The sequence below is a fragment of the Sceloporus undulatus genome, chromosome 6 (genome assembly GCF_019175285.1).
Source record: "Sceloporus undulatus isolate JIND9_A2432 ecotype Alabama chromosome 6, SceUnd_v1.1, whole genome shotgun sequence".
Taxonomy (NCBI): domain Eukaryota; kingdom Metazoa; phylum Chordata; class Lepidosauria; order Squamata; family Phrynosomatidae; genus Sceloporus; species Sceloporus undulatus.
The window spans coordinates 60656450-60677073 of NC_056527.1; the positions used below are offsets into that span (position 1 = coordinate 60656450).

Genomic DNA, 20624 nt, shown 5'->3' on the forward strand with positions numbered 1-20624 from the left:
CGGCTTTTTCACTGTTTGGCAGGGATTAGAAACTGGACTAAAGCCAGTTAGTAAGATGAAGATAATATGAAAAATTGGGAAGGAAGGACATTGTATGAACCTGGCAAAGATGTCTTAGTTACAGGATTGGAAAGAGTCACAGGCCATTGTTAAGGTGGTTTGGTGCTAATGTTACCTTTCTTATTATTCCAAAACTAGATTAGATTATTTTTATCAGCAAAAAATGCCAGAATACTAACCTCCTGGTGAAATGGGCTTTAATATTATGCCTTTTCATCTGAAATATCGAATCTTCCATGTTGATCATAATCAATCTAGCTGATTTTTACAAGATTATAGATTTTAGTCAAATCTCTATTTATCTTAGCTCTGATGTCACACTAGTGTGATGGCATTTTCTATAACATATTATGCTTTCTGTACAGTGTCCTCTAACTTATAGTATCTGAGACAATGGTGACTTTCAAATTTATCCAAAAACTGTGAATTAGGCTTTAAAAATGGACCAAACAAAATCTTCCTTTATTGTCTACTATGGTATGCTAATCCTCTAACAGAATTGTACAAAATATCTGTTGAGCTCCCATGTCAGGAGAAAGGCAAAATATGAATGAAATAAATACATAATAATTAAAGAAAAACTAGCTTTTTCTTTCTTGACCTAGAAGTTCTGGTCTTAACGTATATGTTGAGCTTTACCACATGTGAGTCATCTTAATAAATACTGGTGCTAATAGAAGACTTAGATGTACCAGAATTTTCCTGATTGTATGCAGATGCAAAAAAACATGATCATACTTTCCAACATTTCACAGATGAAAAATTAGGCCACACTAGTGGCCAAGTAACATGAGAGGGTGGCCAAGGTGGCAAAAGTTATTAATGAGTGGGAATATGCAAGCTATGAGAGCTTGTAGCAGTTTGCTTTTCCTTGAGCCCACTAGGAAGAGCAAGACTCTGCCCCTTCTTCTCCTCTCTCCCTGCAAAGTTAAATACAAGTTGAGTACAAAACCATGTTTGGACTTTGAAGTCAGTTTGCCGCAAGTGATGTAAGCCAAAGAGAAAGAGGGAACTGAAAGGAGTAGAGAAACATTTCAAAAGCAGCTGAAAAAGTAAGGTGACAAAGGATTAATCAGGACTGTCCCTGCCAAATCAGGACAGTTGGAGGGTATTATTACATCTGCTGTTGTGTATTAGTTATAGTTCCATTCTATCAAAACATATAAGGAATGCAATGTCTTAGTGCTTTGTACATGTATTTATTCAGAAATGAGGTCTGTCAGGCTCAGCTTTAGGTTGCGGAAAGACCATATTCTATCATATCACCCTGATCACCCTTGAAGTCTTTAGGGAAGGTTCATCTCTCAGACCCACCACACTTACACAAATGTCTGGTGGGAATGTTCAAGGAATGTTACGAGGGCTTTCTTGGAAGTTGTTTCCAGCTTCTCAAATACCTTTTCCAGAAAGGCTTGACTGTCTCCCTCCATAGTATGCTGTGCACAGATGACTTTTTATATTTCAACAGACTCTTGGGAACTGAATATGATTCATAATATGCAATACTATTTTTACTTTTTATGTTTTAAATTGTTATTAATTCTACTGATAGTTTAATTACATTTTAATGGTGCATACGTTTTTACTGAAACGTGCTTTTTATCTCTTATGTTGTTATGTGCCTTCAACTCAACTCTGCATTAAGGTGACCTTCTCTTGACAAGATTTATGCAGGGAAGGTTTACCACAATGTTCCTCTTAGGCTGAGAGAATGTGACTTCCTCAAGTGGGTTTCCATGACTGAGCCAGGATTCAGATCTGGTCTCTTAGTCCTAGTCCAGCACTCAAACCACTGTGCCACACTGAGTCTCTCTGTTTTATCTGTATTCTGTTTTTGGTAAGCTTCCTTGAGTCTCAGTGCTGGGGAACAGGTGGGGATGGTGGTGATTTTAAGTGAAAATACAAGTAAATATATGTAGAACAAGGCAGCCCTTAAAGTGGAATTTTTTGGCACTCTATAGAGAGAAAAGTCGCATTGAATTAAATGGAACTTGCGCCCAGGTAAATATGTTTAGTACTGAGGACATTGTTTCTTTCTTTGTTTTATAAAAGAGATTTCTGTTTTTAAAAAATGACCAGCATGAATAATGGCATTCTAAAACAAAGGCCAGAGTCTCCAAGAACACCAAAGGAGTTCCAACAAAAGCATTGTGGTGCTCCAGTGCTGCAAGTTCTGCAATGGAGGTTTGTCTCCTGCTGCCACCTGCTGTCCATTATTTTGTGGTGTTCTGTTTTGGTTGATCTTGGTGTAATGTATTGTAGCTTCATTGTATATTGTCAATTACCCTTGTGAACAGAAGAGCAATTGTTTGATTTTAAAAATTAAAAATAGAGATAATGTCATAATAAAAACAAAGAAAAACAATATGTATAGTAAAACAAGCAGAAGCCACCAATTAAAATGTAGCACAGAAATTCTGCTAAGAACAGGTCTTCCTTGATTTAGACCATGGCATTGTCTGCTCTCAGAATCTAGTCTGGCATCCTATGAAATATTTGCAGTATTGTAAATTGGGTTTACAATCCCATAACTTTCAAGATTCATGTTTATGGTCATTAATGACCAAAGGTGATCCCAAAAGAGGTACCTCTTAAACCAGGCAGCATCTCAAGCATTGATTGAGGCATTGCAGATCAGGGTGCTAAAAAAGATGACTGCAGTATTATCCCATTCATAAGGCATGTTGAGAGAAGTGACTGTGTCAGGACACCAAGACATGTCCCAAAAAATCGGAAGAGTGCTACCGTCATCATTTCCTACTGGTCTAATCATCAGTGCCTCAGAAACCTTTCAGCTGGAGTGCTGCCTGGCTGAAGAGGTAAGTTTTTTGGGTGGTGACAATGGCAGAAGTAGCTACAATGATAGAGTTCCATCACTGTAGCTGCACCTAACAATGCAGGATCTTAGCCTTGGGGTGTTAAATTTCCAGCATTAGACTGAAAGACAAATCATGAAACCTTAGATCCAGATCTTGAGAAAGTTACTATTCTGGACTACAATTCTGAGAATCCTCCTGAAAATGTAACTTCTCCAAATTTTACCTAAATCACTCTCTTGCTCTGAAGAGTCGATTCAGTTTAACAAACAATTTTGCGTCTCAATTAACAGTGTGCCTCCAAACAAAAGGCTTTGGGTTTTTAGCTGTTCGGAAATTGACTATGAATCCTTGTCTGTTACACCAAATTTGTGGCATTGAATTGGGGGATACTACATCTACATTTCTTTTTTCTGAAAGACTTTTAATCTTTAAAGAGATTGCAAGCAGATACAGCATGATCCATACTTATAGCAGGATGTAGCAACGCAGAGATAGAGAGTGGGAGAGTTGGGAGGGCTGAGGAGGACCAGGTGGAAGAAATAAGAGAAGGAGCCCCAGGGGAGGGGCCAAAGGAGGAGAGGGCGGAACGTCAAGTGAGTATAAAGGAGGAGGAGAGAGCTTGTGCAGGGGAGGAAGAAGGTGCGGAAGAGGGGGACGCGGTCGAGTTAAGAGAGGGAAAGGTGACTCATAGCCCACAGAGAGTGGGAAGGCCTGTGTCATTGGTGGGAAGAGCAAGCCCTAGGAGGCCCGGACCCCACGAGGCCGTGAGGTTAATAGACCCTCGAGTAGAGGGAGACTTCAGGTTCCCGGGGGAAGGTGAATGGCATCAACGGGACCCAAGGAGCTTGGAAGGTGAATGGTGGGACCCTAAAGGAGGGAATTGGGAGCAAGGTCCAAGACCCCAGAACTGGGAGAAAGCGGACAAGGAGGCACTGGAGAAGCACTCAGGGGGAAAGCGAGGCGGGGAGCCCATACCCGGTCTGGACGAAGGGACCAGTGAAGGCCTGACTACTACAGCCTGCTAAGGAAGAAGCCAAGGCTTAGTTTACTTTGACTGTTTATTCTGTTACATTACCTGTTGCCAATAAAGGTGTTAGTGTTGCTGCAACTCCTTGGTCAAGGAAAGTTTGTTTCCCACGTGGAGGTTTTCATCCATTATTCTCCCACCATGCAACCGGCTGCACCAGCCCTGCCCACACAGGAGCAATGCAGTGGAGCTATGGCATGGTCTCCAAAGTGTGGTGGGCTGCAAATTGCACATGACTGCTCCACTTGCATTCAGCATAACATTTGCAAGGACATTATGTGTGTGTACAAGTCAGGTTTAGAAAAGGCTTTTCTTCAAGTTATACATGAGAGAGATGCATGGTGCGTGAACAGGCATACTCTTACTTCTTCTCTGCATCTCACCTCCCTTGGAATGGTCCTTTTCAATTCCTACACAGTTCCATACAGAAATTTTCAGAAATAGAATGTGTAGATTTTAATTTTAATTGTTTTTCTTCTTTATTATGTCTATAGATATGATAATGACAAGAACAAATAGTTGCCAATCTGACAGCAGTGGATTTCTGGAAGATCCTTCTGAGCCCTTACCTCTACAGGTGAGTAAGGAATGAGAAGTTTAAATCTATGGGGAAATTACATTTAGTTTTGGGAGAGGTTGAACATTTGGAATAAAGAAATTAAAAAATAACCTCTGAAAAGTGTAATGGTCAGGACTGGATATTTATTAATATTGTTTATGAGGTAAGTCCATTCTTTTTATGCAAATCTGATTTTGAACAGTATTAATCAATATCCAATCTTGACCATTACACTTTTCAGAGGTTATTTTTTAAGAAAAATGTCCCAGGTTTCAGAAGCCTTTGTGGAAGTTATCTCTGCTGTCTTGTGAACCCTCACCCCAAGCTTCAAATATATGGAAGCTCTCTATGTTCATTTTTTACTTGTTACTTGCCCAATGCCAACTGCAACAGTCTTTCTGCCAAAATTCTAAAGCAGACATAGGCAGCTTTCTGAGGATGAAGGGATGTGTTGGCCTCTCCTTACACATACCAGGGATTTCATATTACAAGCTCTCATGTTATATGTGCTTGCTTCTGTGTTCTCACTCTCTCTTTGGATGTATGCTGTTTAAATGCTGCTTGCATCCTAAGAGACCAGAAACTGCACCAAAGCTTTGGTGCTGCTTTAGGCATCTTAAGATGCATGTGTCATTTAAACAGCATACCTCCAAAGTGACCCGAAGCAGCTTTATTTTGGCCTGTCTTTTTGGGCCCTTTCTCTCTTTGGTGAGAAAATGTCACCACTACTCTACAAAATCAAAAAGAGAAATGCTGAACGAAGAAGTGGGAGACAGTTGAATAGGACAATTCTGAACATGTTTTCTCTGAGGCAGGTACTACTGAGTTTATAATATTAATATAATATTTATTTACTTATACCCCACTCTTCAGCCAAAAGGTTATCAGGGCAGCTTACAAATTGTTAACTGGACATTTCCCTGTCCTCAGGCTTACAGTCTAAAACAGGTGCACCCACATAACCACATAAAAGCAGTTCAGATTAGTTGAATTTAAACTGGTTTCATTAATCCGAACTTGCTCTGGGATCAACCCACAGGGATGTAAAGGCAGTTTTATTTCTCTTCCAGGCCCTGTCCTTGCCTGGAAACCTGAGACTTAGCTTCAGTTCCCATGATGGACAATCATTTCTACGACACAGAAAAGATTCAGTTCCAACAAGCACAGACCTTCAGTCCTATACAGAGCGGTCCACCACTGACACATCAATAGTAAACAGTAGCCATCATGATGTATTATTGCCCAGCCTGAGCAGAGAACATACTTTTCAGGGAGAGGAAATCTTTTATTCTATAAATGAAGAAGATGATCTGTATGTGACTTTTGGTGGCCAGATGGAGAGTACTACCAGTGAAACTGGATTTCAAATAAATGAGAAGGAGACACGAAGTGGAGAAGGAGAATTGGAAAAGGGAGATAGCTGTGTGCAAGAGTGTCTTTTGTGCCATCACAGTGATAGTATGAATCAAGTTGAAATTAACTCTTCAGAAGAAAACTGTCCTTCACACTGTAATGAAATAAATTCCAATGTAGATGTAACTCCAGCAAATAAAAACTCCATACCTTTCATTGTACATAATGGGGGACAATTCTGTGAGGACAGAAAAGAATGCGATGAACATTTGACTGAAGAAGTAGAAATTAAAGAAGATGCATGTCTAGAAGGTGTAGCTGTAGGTATTGCAGGAAAGCCAGATGATTTGCAGGTTTGTGGAAAGTTGGACTCCCACATTCCACTCACAGATGTCACAAGCAATTGTCAGGATATTGATGTAAGTGACCCAGTTATACATTTGGATGCAATCAGGACCATTAGAACTGATTGTGAAGTCAAAGCTGCACAACTAGAGCTCAGTGTTATTCCCAGAAGCTTCCTTCCCGATGATAGCTTTTCTCCTTCCTACTTTGGAAAGAGAGAAGATGGATCCTTGGACATGTTACCAGCAAGCATGGAACTGGGAAAAGAGGAACATGTCCCTTGCTTTGAAATGAATAGTAATAGCCCCCTTAAATCTGTCACTGTCCAGATGTCTTCAAGACTAGTGTCCAATATGCAGAGCATCTCATTGGGTGAAACTGGTGTAAAAAGCCAGTCGATGGACTTCTCAGCCAAGGTGCCCCAGAACTCAAAGGATGAGCCTGTACTGACATCAATCCCAGTGGCATCAAATGGGGAAGATGAGCAAATGAAAGAAGCTTCTATTCAAACAGACAAGAGCACAACAAAAAATGAAACTCTCCCCCTATTTCATTGTTTTCCTCCATTTCACCAGCATGGTCATCTTGTGAAGTCCACTTCCCTAGACACAGGACTTTATGGGAAATATAGATCTTACTGCCATGACCCTTTCAATGCCTGGTGTGACCAGCACAGAGGTCACTGCTGCTCACTGAACTCCCATCACAGCTGTTTGATGTGCACTTACCCCTTTGCTACTTCATGCAACCACCCTATGGCATGTTGTTCATCTCATGCTGCCACAGAGCTACAGCTTCTGAAAACTCTCAAGCTGTTGCAGGATACAACAATGAGAAATATTTCTTCTGTAAGTATACTTCTGAATGAATTATGGTTATAGTTGCTAACTAGCCAGTACAGTCTGGTTTGACCAGTAAAACTATGTCTGTCAAGTAACCAGCAGATGGGTCTGGAACATTAATGGGCTTCAGATTATTCAGGACCATGAAGACATGTTTCCTGTTAGACAATTTTTGTGTATAACCTAGTATTGCTTGCTCTGATAGTCATTCTGCAGGGATCTCATCAGACCTCTTTACCATTGCCTGTTATTAAGAATGTGAACATCTATCTGACACATTTGCATTGTATTTCTCAATATCCCACCAGTATTCTCATCTATTTCAGTTCTGTTTTAATTTACGAAATTCCTCCCCTTCTCACAATTTGTCCATATTTTCCAAAATGAATGCATTTTTCTAATATATGTATTTTTGCCTTAAGGCAACCATTCTGTGTGTCTTTTTCAAATGTACGCATTTTTAGTCACAAGACATTTTCCAAGTGTACACATTTTTCAAGTATCCATATTCAGCTTTGCTGAACACCCAACCTGCATGACAGTTCTCAGAAATGTACAGGTGCCTGGGGTGAGATGTCTCAGGTGAGATGGTTGCCAATCTCAGAAGGTGAAAAATAGATATTCTTATAGATAAACATTTGACTTGATATGTCCTTGGTCTGACTTCATGTATGTCTGTTGGAGGAGTAGAAAAAGTTAACCTTTTGTTTAAAAAAGATAAAAAAGCAAGAACTGTAAGCCTTAATTTTGTTACACTATTCAAACAGTGACAAACTAAATTTGGGGACCTGAACTTGGATTATATTAATTTACAGAATTTACACATTTACAATTTGTTCATGTTTCCATTCTCACTATATGATGAGAAACTGCTTTTTTCAAGGTACCAATAGTGTATGCATATAGGATGTGCACAAATAAATTCTGATGACAGATTTGGATAAATACATGGAGCTTGGTGGTGGAGTCAGAGGACAGCACTCTGCTCCCCTTTCCATGTACTCACAATAGGAATATAAAGAATGCCAACCAATTTTTCTTGTTCTTGACTAGAATACTTTGCTGACAAAATGATCAACTACTGCAAGATTTTTTTGGTTTTGTTTTTTTACATTTTGGGGGAATCCAGCTGGGCTGGGATCCAGTTCAGTATTAAAGAATTCTTATTTATAGTAGTTAGCAACCAAATGTGACCTCCAAAACCTACATTTGACAGTGCCTCAAGCAAAGGGTTCCTGGGGCACTGCAGTTCAGAGCACTGGGAAATTAGGTCTGCAATCCTATCTTAGTCATGGGGCCCATTGAGAGAAATGGTTGTATCAGGCCATACTGTATACCAAGGAGGGGACTTAATATCAATTTATTTCTACTTGATTCCCAGATTGATGTAAAGAACATAGATATCAATGATGTAAAAATCAGTTTCATATGATTTTATTTGATAAAGATGTCACTTGTGCCATCTTAATTTTTTATGCATGATTTTTCTGAACTGCCCTAACATTTACAAATGTCCACAAGATGGCAATGTTTCACAAAACACAACTGTCCAAGGATCTTTCATAATACATAATTTGTGTAGACTGCTGGATGACCTGCTGAAAAGTAGCATTTCCCCCCCTCAAGTAAACCTAACAAATAATATGATGGCTTCACAACAGCAATTTTTACCAATATTGGTAATCAGAGTAAATTAAACAATCCAGGTTCATTCACATGATTTGTGGTTTTTGCCTGTTCATCCTAAACTATGAACTCATGTTTAAGGAAGAATGGGGGGAAATGCTGTGTGCATATGTCCTTAGCTTGGCGATGTGAGCAACAGGGAATGCACATTTCCAAAATCTCCCCGAAAAGGGTGTGGATGGTAATGAAGAAAAATGAGTATTGCTAACAATTTTCTATAGGAAGGCATTACTGTTTGTAGATATGCAGAAGTATGTGAATTCACTGACATAGCTGTAGAACCTATTAGTAACTGGAGGTTCTCAGGTTGATTCAGTCCAAGACATAGGGCTTCTTGAGTTGGCACTACCTACCTTACATTGATATGAACACATAGTAAATTGCTGTATCGTTCTGATGCAGGGCACAGTCCATGAAATTGAAGTGATGAAAAATTCATGCAAAAAGTTTCAAGAACGTCTGGATGAGATTGAGCAGCACCTGATAGAGCAAGAGGCTCTCTTTTCCACCTCAATGTCCAATGAAGGACGGTAATGGCACCACAGATATATGCAACTGCTATTTTTTTTGTATAACACAGTGCATTTTTCACATCATAATGCATGCAATGAAAAGCAACATTAGTGTGGGATGGGAGAAATCCTACAGTTAGCCCTGGTGCTCAACAGGCCTGCTTGTCCAAGACATATTGCTGTCTGAGACAACTGAAAAGAAGGGTCCTCCTCCCTGCTTCATGTATAGAAGCCAACTGCACTGGTCATTGACTCTTACTTCATCATTGCTGATGGAAAAGCCATTCTCTGCTACACTTGAGGCTTATTTAAGAGGAGGGAGGAGAAGATTGATTGTGTAGTACAGTGGTACCCCGGGTTACGAAAATAATTCGTTCCGCCGCCGCGTTCGTAACCCGAAATGCTTCGTAAGCCGAAAAAGCCATAGGCGCTAATGGGGAAAAGCCGCGATTTCATGCGAAATAGCGCCGAAAAGCACCAAAAAATTTTTCGTAACCCGAAAAAACCTTCGTAACCCGGAACAGTTTTTTCCTATTGATTTTTTTTCGTAACCCAGAAATTTCGTAAGGCGGCGCATTCGTATCCCGGGGTACCACTGTATGCATAGTTCTATGTTTCAACAAAAGGGGACGGCTGGAGATGGGGTCTCGGGAGGAACTTTTAAGCAGATTGTGAAGTTGATCCATTTGCAGCCTAATGGTCATTGTCTCAGTCTTAGTGATAGGGCCAGCCTAGCTACAAATACAGAGTGCTGTAACCAGACTGTTTAAAAGACAAGAAAGTCCCAAATTTTGTTCCTCTTCTGTCTGGTTTTATTGTAGAGATCCATAGATGCTTTGTTTATCCCAGAATATTTTCTGTTAGGTCCTGGTATGATCAGAGGCTTTTTATAAGCATTTCCCAGGTCAATTTATTTCAACTCAGTATAAAATAGGAAAGAATAGGAACAAAATCTGGGACTTTCAATCAATCTGGATACTCCCACAGTTGGCTGAAATTGTACAATATGAATGTTCAGTGTGTGAATAAGAATTTTTCAAATTAGTTGGTTTCTAAATCTGAATCCAAAACTATTGGGATAAAAAACATTGTATGTAAGAAAGCTATTTGAACCACTTGGAGGCTACACTAAAGGTTGCCATTTCTTGTCTTTGTTACTCTGACGTCTTCCACAGAGAAGAAAGAAGACAACTGCAGGTCCTACGGCAGGCTGTGCGTCGAGAGGTGGCTGAGTTGGAATGCCAGCTGCAAGATCGTATGCGGCAGGTTAGGGAAGGAATTCTTATGGTACGTTCTCCAAGAAGACAGTCTGGGGAATGAGTGACACTGAAGTCTACATGGGGCTTCTTCTATATACCTTTTGGGGTAAAAAGAGTTGAGGCAATGCCAAACTGTAGCCAGAGTATTGCAGCATCTGCCCTGGCTTCCTATAATCTCCTGGTTTTAAGGCCTGGTTTCCTCAGTGATGTCAAACTGCTCTCAAGTGAAATTTTAAAGAAAATTAAAAATAGAAAATTTATTTTTATTTTTTTAAAAATAAAATTTTGAAATTTTAAATTTCATTTTAAAAAAACCCCAAGCCCTCTCCTTTCTCCTCTCACCGAACCTCACCCCGTTCACACTATCTCTCCAGCATTTTAAAGAAATACAGGTGAATACCAGCACCCATTTCTGCCAAAATGCAGATGTTTGAGAAGCAGTGGTGTCAACCCCCCTTAGAGTGTCACCTGGTGCAGTCCACACCAACTGCACCCTCTTAGTGATACCACTGTGTGGAAATAGCACTAAATCTTAATCTACTCTGCACACTGACTGATCCATCTTTTCCATCTCTGTTCTTTTTTCCCCCAGCATCTGGATCAGTTATTAAGTGAACAGTCTCACCTGTGCTCAGAACTTGGAATTCCTGATTGGAGGGATGAAAAGGCATCTAGAACTGACCACAGTCTTCCAAATATTGCTTCTCCTTCTTTCGATGCCAAAGCCAAGTGTTCAAAAAATACATGCCACAGGAGAACACCAAGCAGAAGTGCCACAGTCCCATCCACCTCATCTGCCTCTCTATTCAGACAGGATAAATTGCAGGCTTCAGCTTTGGCTGCAAGCAAGCTCACTTCTAAATCAAACCCTGAGGAAGTTCGCACCAGTAAAAAGGAACCTAAAGCTCCTTCTCAGGCCAAAATGGACTTCAAGGCCTTTATACAGAATGTAAGAATTAATTTGCCTCAGGTTCCTAGAGCAGGGATGGAACTTTTGCCTTTCACACTCTCTTGTCTCTGATTCTGGGGTGTGGTGGGGTGGGTTGGGAAAAAGTAACCAAACTCTTGAATGAACTCTTGAGATGCCACAGAACCATAAGAGCAGTTAGACAGCTCATGTACTCAGGTATGCCATTTTTATTCAAATGTGTTCCTTACTTTTGGACCATGGAGGTATGGCATAAAAGTCTGAAATCATTTCATTTCTCTGCGTATAAGATCCTTTAGGGCACAGTAGTCCATAATAGACTAGTAGAGAGTGGGGCAACATCTGGCTATGCCCCCATAGCCAGATATAGGATCTGCTGTACTCGTTCAGAGGTATCAGTGGCAGATATCATCACTTTGTTTCTGGATACATGGACAAACCCAGATGTTTCTCCAGTTCATCTCCCACAACCACTGACTGGCCATGTGGCATGGTACCTGCAGTAGCTGAATAGTGGGTGATGGGTGGGGTGCTTTGATCCTTATGAAGAGAGGAAAAGAATACCAAACTCTGCAATAAACAAAAAAGGGACACGTACAAGCCTAAATTGAATTTATACCTGCACATGTCAATAATGCCAGTCTCTGTGTGGGAAACTGTGGCCAGGCTTGTACCACATTTAGAATAAAAATTATCAGGGAGACGAGAGATGGAAGAAATTGTTTTGATGTTCAGAGCCATATTCCCACCACAAGTCACAAACTGCTTTTCCATATCTTAGAATACAATAATGTAGCATCTGTAAACCTAAAGCTGTAAATCTACTGTTGCCATTTATGTTCAACATACTATGACTCCAGTATCTCCTTGCACTAGGTTCCACTTGTATACATAAGATTGTTTAGAGTATGAGCCTAAAATGCACAGTTCGGGACACTATTATTACATTTATAGTTATTTGTATTACCTTATGGCAGAGGTGGTCAACATATGAGCTTCTAACCTGACAGCAGCAGAGATACTGTAGGACTTCTGGTAGTTTCAGGGTCCAATGCAGCCTCCCTCCATTCCACAGGTTGCCCATTACAGCCTTATGTGGCCATAAGGAATGACAATGGCATGGATGGTTTAATTAACAAAAATGCTTATGCTAATCCCATTTTGTTAGATTAACTGACAGGGATTCATTTTCCTTAGATTGGATTCTAAAGTAAAAGGGGTAAAGGAGGAGCATAAAATAATTATAAGTTACTTAACATAAACAACTACAGTGCATTAAACTATTTCTACCCATATCATTTAAAAGAAACAGGCATTTGCAGCAAGTTCCCCTGTTCCTTTTAAGACACTTCTTGATTGTGTACAGTCAGCCCGCGCCATATGCGGGCTTCCCTTTCGCGGCTTTCAATTGCTTGGGGCAATTGGGATAGCATTGAGAATCCTAACTGGTTTGGAACCTCAATAACTGAGGGAGTACTTCTCCCTATAGATGTCTGCCTGAGGATAGAGGTCTTATGGGGAGTCTTCTCCTCTGTGTCTCACCAGGGAGGACAAAGCACTGCATGAACTTGAGGGAGACCTTCTCAGCTGTGACACCCCAGTTATGGCTCTCCCCTTGGAATCCCAATTCCAGAAAGCTTCAGTTAACTGCCAAGTAAAAACATGGATTGTCACTAAAGCTCTGGGCTTTAGTTATACATTTTCAGTGGGGCCATTGCACAAAGCATACAATATACTTCCTCCTACAATGTTCCTTCAAACAACCTGTACTGACATAAGTGGAGATATGTCTATATATGTCAACAATAGATAGTAGCTTGTTTTCCAAGGAAATATAAAGGATTCTTTCTTTTCCACGACCCCTCCACAAACCCTTTTCAGGAATGTCCTTAGTAGATTTTGATAACTTTATCAGCAATTGGATCTGCCTTTTTACTAACATGGCCACTTTCCCTCACCAGTCTACCCCTCATAGGTTATTCTAAGTGTCAATATTATGTTATATTTTTAAATGGTTAATCTGGCTAACTTTCTGTTCATTTGTTTTCCTTTCCCTTATTTCTTTTATTCTTATCTTTTTTTTAGTTGAAAAGATCTTTCCGAAATTCTTTCAGCAATGAAGCAGCAGAAGGAAAAGACTGATGGAAAACTCTGCAATTATACTTTCCTATTTTCATTGAAGCACCTCTCAGAATGGGAACTAAGCTGCTCTTTTATATACATGAGAATTACTCATAAACATTAAAATCACTTTTTATGAGAGAATGTGTCAAAAAGAGAAGTATGCAGAGAGATGAAAAGCCCCAAGGACAGGTTTGGATTAGAACCATTACGGAGAAGAGGCAAGGAGGGTACACTGACTGAAAAAGCCATCAAGCGATAGAACCTTTTATGGAAGTTCTGTGTAAATTGTACTTGCTGAAGATTTTTGATCTTCCTAAAGCCTGTTACATAGAGGACTGGTGCTAGAACTAATGGGTTTCCAGACAAATGCCCACTGTGTGATCATCTCCAGTAAACGTTTTCATACTGGGTACTGTGATTTCCTGATGTTAAGTGCCATCTTCTGGTAGCAATTTAAAACAACAGGGAGAAGAACTCATCTATCTAAGTATCCCCCCCCCCTACCCTCAGTGGGGTGATGCCCATGTTTTGTGGTTCTACTGCTTTTCTAAATTTGCGTTTCATTTCTGGAATTCCTTGTGTGGATTCTGTAGATGGCATAAATCCAATTCATAACCCCAACCTGAATAGACCTGTTCAATCAATGGAACTCAATTAGATGTTGGTTTACCAAGTTCTCATTGATTCAGCAGTTGTGTGACTGACAACTGGAATTAGGACAGAGGTGGGTAAAGTGCAGCCTTTCAGGTGTTGTTGGGCTGCAACTCCCAGCAGCCCTAATCAGAATAGCCAAAACTGACAGATTATTGGTGTCACCATCTGGTAAAATCTGGAACAACAACATTTATTTATAACATCATTTTGCCAAAGGGCAGAATACCAACACATATAATCAAGCACAAGACAATAAAACAAACACTATCATATGCTAAAGTTAGCATCCTTAACACCCCATCAGTTGATACTTGCCCCAGTAGTTTTAAACACACTCAGCAGCTTAATCTGATGAATTAAAGAAAAAAGTGTTCTGCCTTTTATGAAAATGGTTAATATCCTCCTCCAGCCAGAGATGCAAAAGAAGACTCTTCCACAAATGTGGAGCCAAGTCCTGAAAGGCTCGCAACCTTGACAGAGCCATATGCATTATTGGAACTGTCAACAATCCTTTACTTGTAGTTCTTAGGTTTCTAGATGGTATGTACCATGCTAGGTGAGCTGTCAAATACTGAGGGAGGTTAGAGCTCAAGGACTTAAATATCAAGCTGGTAGCCAATGGAGGGATCTGTGAGGAAGTGAGACTTGTGAATATTTAGGAAGATTTAAAACAACCCCGATGCACTATTCTGGATTAAAACCAGGGGGTAAAGAGAGCAGGAAGGCAAACGTGCCTCTAAGCTAATATTTCACACCTCGTCCAGGTGTGAAATAACCAAGGCCTGGACGAGGAGATAGGTAGTGTCAACAGTAAAAAAAACTACGGATGCTATGGATGTTCAAAAGATGGAAACTGCATGCCTTTTCAGTTGCGTTGATAAAGGGTCATGGGGACAAATGATCATCCAGCAAAAATCCAAGGTCCCAGGCAACTGAGACAGAGCTGTGAATCATCCTTTAAACATAGTGGAGGTAATGAAAGTAGAGCTTCTGGGTGGTCAGGCTGAAACACCAGGATCTCTGTTTTATCCATGTTCAACTTAAGACAGTGTCTGGTCATGCACTGAGAAGTATTCAACAGGCAATCCATCATGGACTTCCACATGGCAGTGTCAAATAAATCAAAGATCTGATTGTCATCTGTATAAATGTGATATTTAAAACTCACTTCTGTAATAAGAGATCCAAGGGGAAGCATATATAATGAGAAAAGAAGAGGACCCAACACAGATCCTTGAAGCACCTCTACAGTTACAGGGAGAGTATAGATGCCTGAAAAGAAACAGGAAATGAATGGTCCAACATTTAAACTGGGAATAGTAGGATCTGATGGTCCAAAGTGCGACAGAGAGGTATGTTAGGATCAACACAGATGATTGACACCAAGCTAGAATGTAATTTAGAACATGAGTCAGAGCCATTTCTGTGGAATATGAAACCCTGATTGAAATTGGTCAAAAAGAAAATCATGTGTGGCCAAATAAGGTCCCAAGTGGGGGAGGGCTGCTCCCTCCAGGACTTTAGAAAGAAATGGGAGGAGAGACATAGGGTGAAATTAACACAAAGCAAAGGATCCAGGGGTGTTCTTTTAATAAAGAGTGCATAACAGCATGCTTAAAACAACCCAGAAAAATACTCTTTAAGAAAGAACAGTTCACCAAGTGAGCTATAAAACGCAAAGGCACAAAGACTGGATAAAGAAAAGAAGGAAAAGGGTCAACAGTACAAAAAGTAAGAGAGGGAGACAACACATCCTGGAGGGCTGCACTTTGTCCACCCCTAATTTGGGCCTATGAAATTGGCATTTGTTATTTTCACATTTGTAAAGTTTCCTGTGAACTTATCACACAAACAAATAAGCTGGCTTACCTCTTTCACATTCAGTTCAGGATCCAGGATGCCCCTGGATGTTATCAGATCTAAATTGCCACTGATCTAGCCGCAATGCCGCTGCCTGGATGCATTCCGGGTCAAAGCCTCACTTAACAGCACATTCTCAAAGTCAGTTTTTGACTTCAATAAATGGCAGACTGAGCGAGACTTTGACCCAGGATGCATCTGGGCAGCGGCATCACAGCTAGATTGGCTGCGATTTAGGTCTGATAACATCTGAGGGCATCCCAGATCCTGAACTGAATACAGTAAATGTTAGCTGGCTCATATCTTTGTGTGATAAGCTCCCTGGTCTTATAATCAAATGAACTTTTAAAAAGAAGATGCACATCTACCTAAAAAGCTATCTTGTGTTTTAATTCAAAATTTATATGGCCTCCCCCTCCTCAGAATTTTAACCCCTTCTTTCAACTTCCCTTTAACAAATCCCTTCATTTTTAAAATGCTTCTTCATTTGAAATAAAATATGTTGATCCTCTTTGGTGATTTTCCAGTCACATAGATGATGTATCTGACATGATGGTGGACAGTGATCCCACTTAGTTCAACAACACATTGTTCCTTAGATCCTGGGTGCTGCTTGGGGTTAAATTCGGGGTTATTGCCCATCTCATTATGCGTGACTGACTCTTCTTACACTGAGCCATTTATGGTATCATTCTCCCCCTAGCAACCTCAAAGTGACCCCAAAAATCTGGTGCTGTGCCTTTTTCCCCTCCTCCTCAACTACCTGAATGAATTGGACCAACAATATATCTCACTACTAAAATATTGTTATAGTTTCATATTTTTACAAATATATTATGCAGTTCTGATTATGAGGAAGTCGATACAACAAAACTGTCCATATGTCCTCTGTGTGGAGGAGTCATGCACATGAATACCTTAAACATATCCTCCATGCACCACTACTCTCCCACCAATGTCAAAGGAACCCTGTGCAGAAATGTCTTTCTGTGTCAGATATCTGTGTTTCACTGGGGCAATTTGTCTGTAAACTCCTAAAATATAGACGTTGTTATAAGACGGCTAAAACTGACAATCCTTGTGGTGAATTTCATTCATTATCGATAACACCTTATTGCATAAAGTCAAATACTGACTCTATAATACTGAGTCTGGCAGATCTTATAATTTAATAAAATATATGTGCCCAAGGCCTTGTTTGGCTATGGGGGGGCCTAATTCCTGTGTGATCGCTAATTCATCATTCCTTGTTCCTGTCAAAATAGTGGTTGCCAACTCATGATCTTCCAGATGTTCTCAGATCTGTTCTTTAACCATGCTAGTTGCAGTTGATAGATGTCCAACAATGTCTGGATGACTACATTTTTTTTATTCCTGCTATCAATGTTTATGTTATTGAAGAGACAGGGAGATATACCAGTACTTTAACTTGCCAATGTAATAAGGTTAAGTAGCCTAACAGCATGCCTGAATTATTCTAGCAATAAAAACATCTGAGCAATGGAGCAAAAATTCTTCCTAATGTCTCCCTCATTTCATTTGGTGCAGCACTTCGCCCAAAAACTAACAACTGAGCATTTCTCAAACACAGACTCCATTCATTAGAGCAGGGTGTTTTCAACATTTAATGGTGCATTGCCTTTTGACAGCAGTCAAGACTGGTCTTTGAGCTCCTCTCAGACATCAAGGAAACTCACCCAACATTACTTTAACTGGTTTATGTCAAGCCAGTCATTTTCACAGGACACCGTGGGCTTAAATCAGTGTGAATTTTGTTTGGGGCACCTCACCATCAACAAACATACAGTACAGTCTTTAGTAGGACGGGTGAGTTTGGGGACAATATAGCTTTCTTACCTTCTGCAGATTGCAAGGAAAGTTTCTGGAGGAGGCCATAAACAGGGGCTGAACCTGTGAATACTGAGCACCATGGAAAACATCATCTCTGTTGTTCTTTCATTTATGCTGAGAATGCTCATAGCAGCAGACAAGTTACAGGAAAAATAAATTTTCTTGTAGTTACACACCCTTGAACACAGCATTAATCATAACAGTCTCCAGACTGTTCAGTTTTAGTAACTTTCCATTTTTCCTTATACTATCCTTAAGGTTTTGCTCTTAAACTCAGTTCATCCCAAACCTTGGGAATTACCCCAAAAATTAAATAAATAAATGACAGTGAAAAATTGGATTCATCTCTGTGCATACAAAATATGCAAAAAATACATACTTTGGATGTGCAGTCATGACTGATACACTTCACACTCATATGGACACATACACATACAATTCATGAGCAATGTTCCTAATTTAATATACACTTTTTAATATTATTATTACCTATATTGGCATTTTTGTGTGCACAGATCCCCAACACGCTTTTTCTAGAAAAATTCTATTTCATCATTCAAAGAAGTACATATTTCAAGGGACTACTGAGTTCCAGTTTGTCTGTTCATTCAAATGTGAGAAAAAGTTTAATTCCCCGCTCTGCCATGGAAAACTGCTGGGTGAATTTGGGTGAGTCACATCTTCTCAGCCCCAGAAAACCCCACAGTAGGTTCACATTAGGGCCCCTATAAGAAACAAAGCACAGAACAACAAACAATAGAAGCATAATTTCCAAGTCAAAGGAAGTAATAGTCCCATTATAGCAACTTGGGTTCTCTAAAGGGCAATTAGATGAATTGCCAAGGGATGGGCTGTCACTAAATATTGCCTCGGGATATTTCTGAATATGTGTTGCAGGGAAAGGCAAAGTGTCATTGTAAGTTTCTCACAGTCATCTGGTTGGCTAGAGTGTAAATAGCATAGTGGCCCAGATAGGCCTTTGGTCTGAGCCACAAAAATGTAAAGTTTGACCCAGGACAGAATGTAAGTTCATTTCTATTACATGGGGTTGGACTTGGTTAAAGTAGGATATTGGCAGAAGGGTGTAATAAACAATGAACCTAATCTGACGGTGCTGGCTACAGACCAGAAGATAAATTGAACATGAAATTTCTTATCAGAGCTGAACATCTACAATGAAAATAATACAGACTACAATCAACTGGTTTCTGATCACAGTATGAGGATGCAATTTGACATCTTCTTGACATTTGCTTGGTGACAACATGAGGTGGTTATTGATTTCCACATCCTCCAAGTCCTTCCTATCTGCCCTTGGCAATGGGCACAAATCAGATTTTATGCACAGCTCACTCCTTGTGTTGTTTAATTTAATCAGTGCTTACACATCTGTTTCCATTTGTTTTAGCAAAATATGATCTACAACCTAACAGATATGAAGTGATATTAAATATAAGCTGTTCCTGTGCATCTTTCAGGGCTGCCTAATAAAAAGTGAAGACTAGTAAAAACGCAAGCTGTGGAAATGACAAGATATTGGGCTGACACCTTGAAGTTATTTAGGAGAAACGGATGCTACCCTTATTTTATTTTTTTTACAAAACAACAACAACTGTATACACCCTTGAGCAGAAATGGTCAACATTAATCAACAACGATGTTTGGGGGGGGGGGGGAAGGATAGCAGATTTCAAGAAGACACCAGCAGAACAGCTTAGGTTTCCCTCCTATTTGTCCTGAGGGGTAGGACTGACAATGTCATTGAAGACATCTGCATTACTTTGGGTGTGGATTCTGTCTTGCCTCTGGGTATTAGGATAACTAAGTGGTGCCTTTAGCTCTTCCCCTCAGTGTTTTGTACTCTTACTCCAACCTGGTTACTTCTAGATACATTGCATTACAGATCTCAGAATTCACTAGTCAGGTTGGGGAAGCCTGGGTGAGTTCATTAATCCAGAACTTTTCTTAGTCCCTTTCTAACACTATATAGACCTCTATCTCCTTGGCTTTATGTGTTCATGTTGCCACCTTATTTATTTGGCAAGAGTCCTATTTCTTCAAAGAACCAAATGTTGAAGATGGGATAGGCTCAGTACAGACTGATGCTATGCACTGGCCTAGGGCCGATTTTAGGGCTCATGAAAGCGGAGCATCCACATGCTCCCGAGCCCTACCCTGCTGTCCGGGCACCATCATAGCTCACCCCTATCCACACACTATATTTTGTGCTGGTCAGGCCTCATTCAGAGTACTACACTTATTTCTGGGCACCTCATTTTAAGAAGGATATAGAAAAATTGAAACAGGTTCAGAGAAGAGCAACAAGGATGATAAGAGATATGGGAAACAATTATATGAAGTAAGGTTGAAGGAGCTGGGCATGATCAACCTTGTGAAGAGAAGACTGAGGGTGATACAATAGCACTTTTTAAATACCTCCAGGACTGTGACAGAGAGGAAGCTGCAGGTTTGTTCTCTGTTGCCCCAGAGGGTAGACTTCCTCAGTTGACTGTATTATCTAGCTAACTATGTACATTCCCAAATCCCTTGCTTGATCGTTCACTGTCAGCTCCAGCTCTATCTCCATATGTGTGAAGTTAGAGTTTTGCCGCATGTGATTATACTTTACTCTTGCTTATTTTGAATTTTCTTTGCCAATTTTAATGTCTGTACCCCCAGTTTGGAGGGTTTGGAGATTATCACATTGACAAAAAACCCGATTGCTCCTCAATGTAATACAGTTGG

The 20624-nt window shown here is 40.1% G+C and overlaps 1 protein-coding gene across 1 annotated transcript in view; it reads left to right on the forward strand.

Annotated features, from left to right (window-relative positions):
• The window catches only part of LOC121933044 (protein ITPRID1-like), a 50797-nt gene extending 33269 nt beyond the window's left edge, over nucleotides 1–17528 (forward strand). The window contains exons 5-10 of the mRNA XM_042472258.1: nucleotides 4401–4483; nucleotides 5536–7011; nucleotides 9094–9221; nucleotides 10379–10490; nucleotides 11055–11411; nucleotides 13476–17528. Of these exons, the coding sequence (XP_042328192.1) occupies nucleotides 4401–4483; nucleotides 5536–7011; nucleotides 9094–9221; nucleotides 10379–10490; nucleotides 11055–11411; nucleotides 13476–13532 (2213 nt within the window). The 3' untranslated portion in view covers nucleotides 13533–17528. The remainder of the gene's footprint in view (nucleotides 1–4400; nucleotides 4484–5535; nucleotides 7012–9093; nucleotides 9222–10378; nucleotides 10491–11054; nucleotides 11412–13475) is intronic.
• Nucleotides 17529–20624: the final 3096 nt, after the last annotated feature.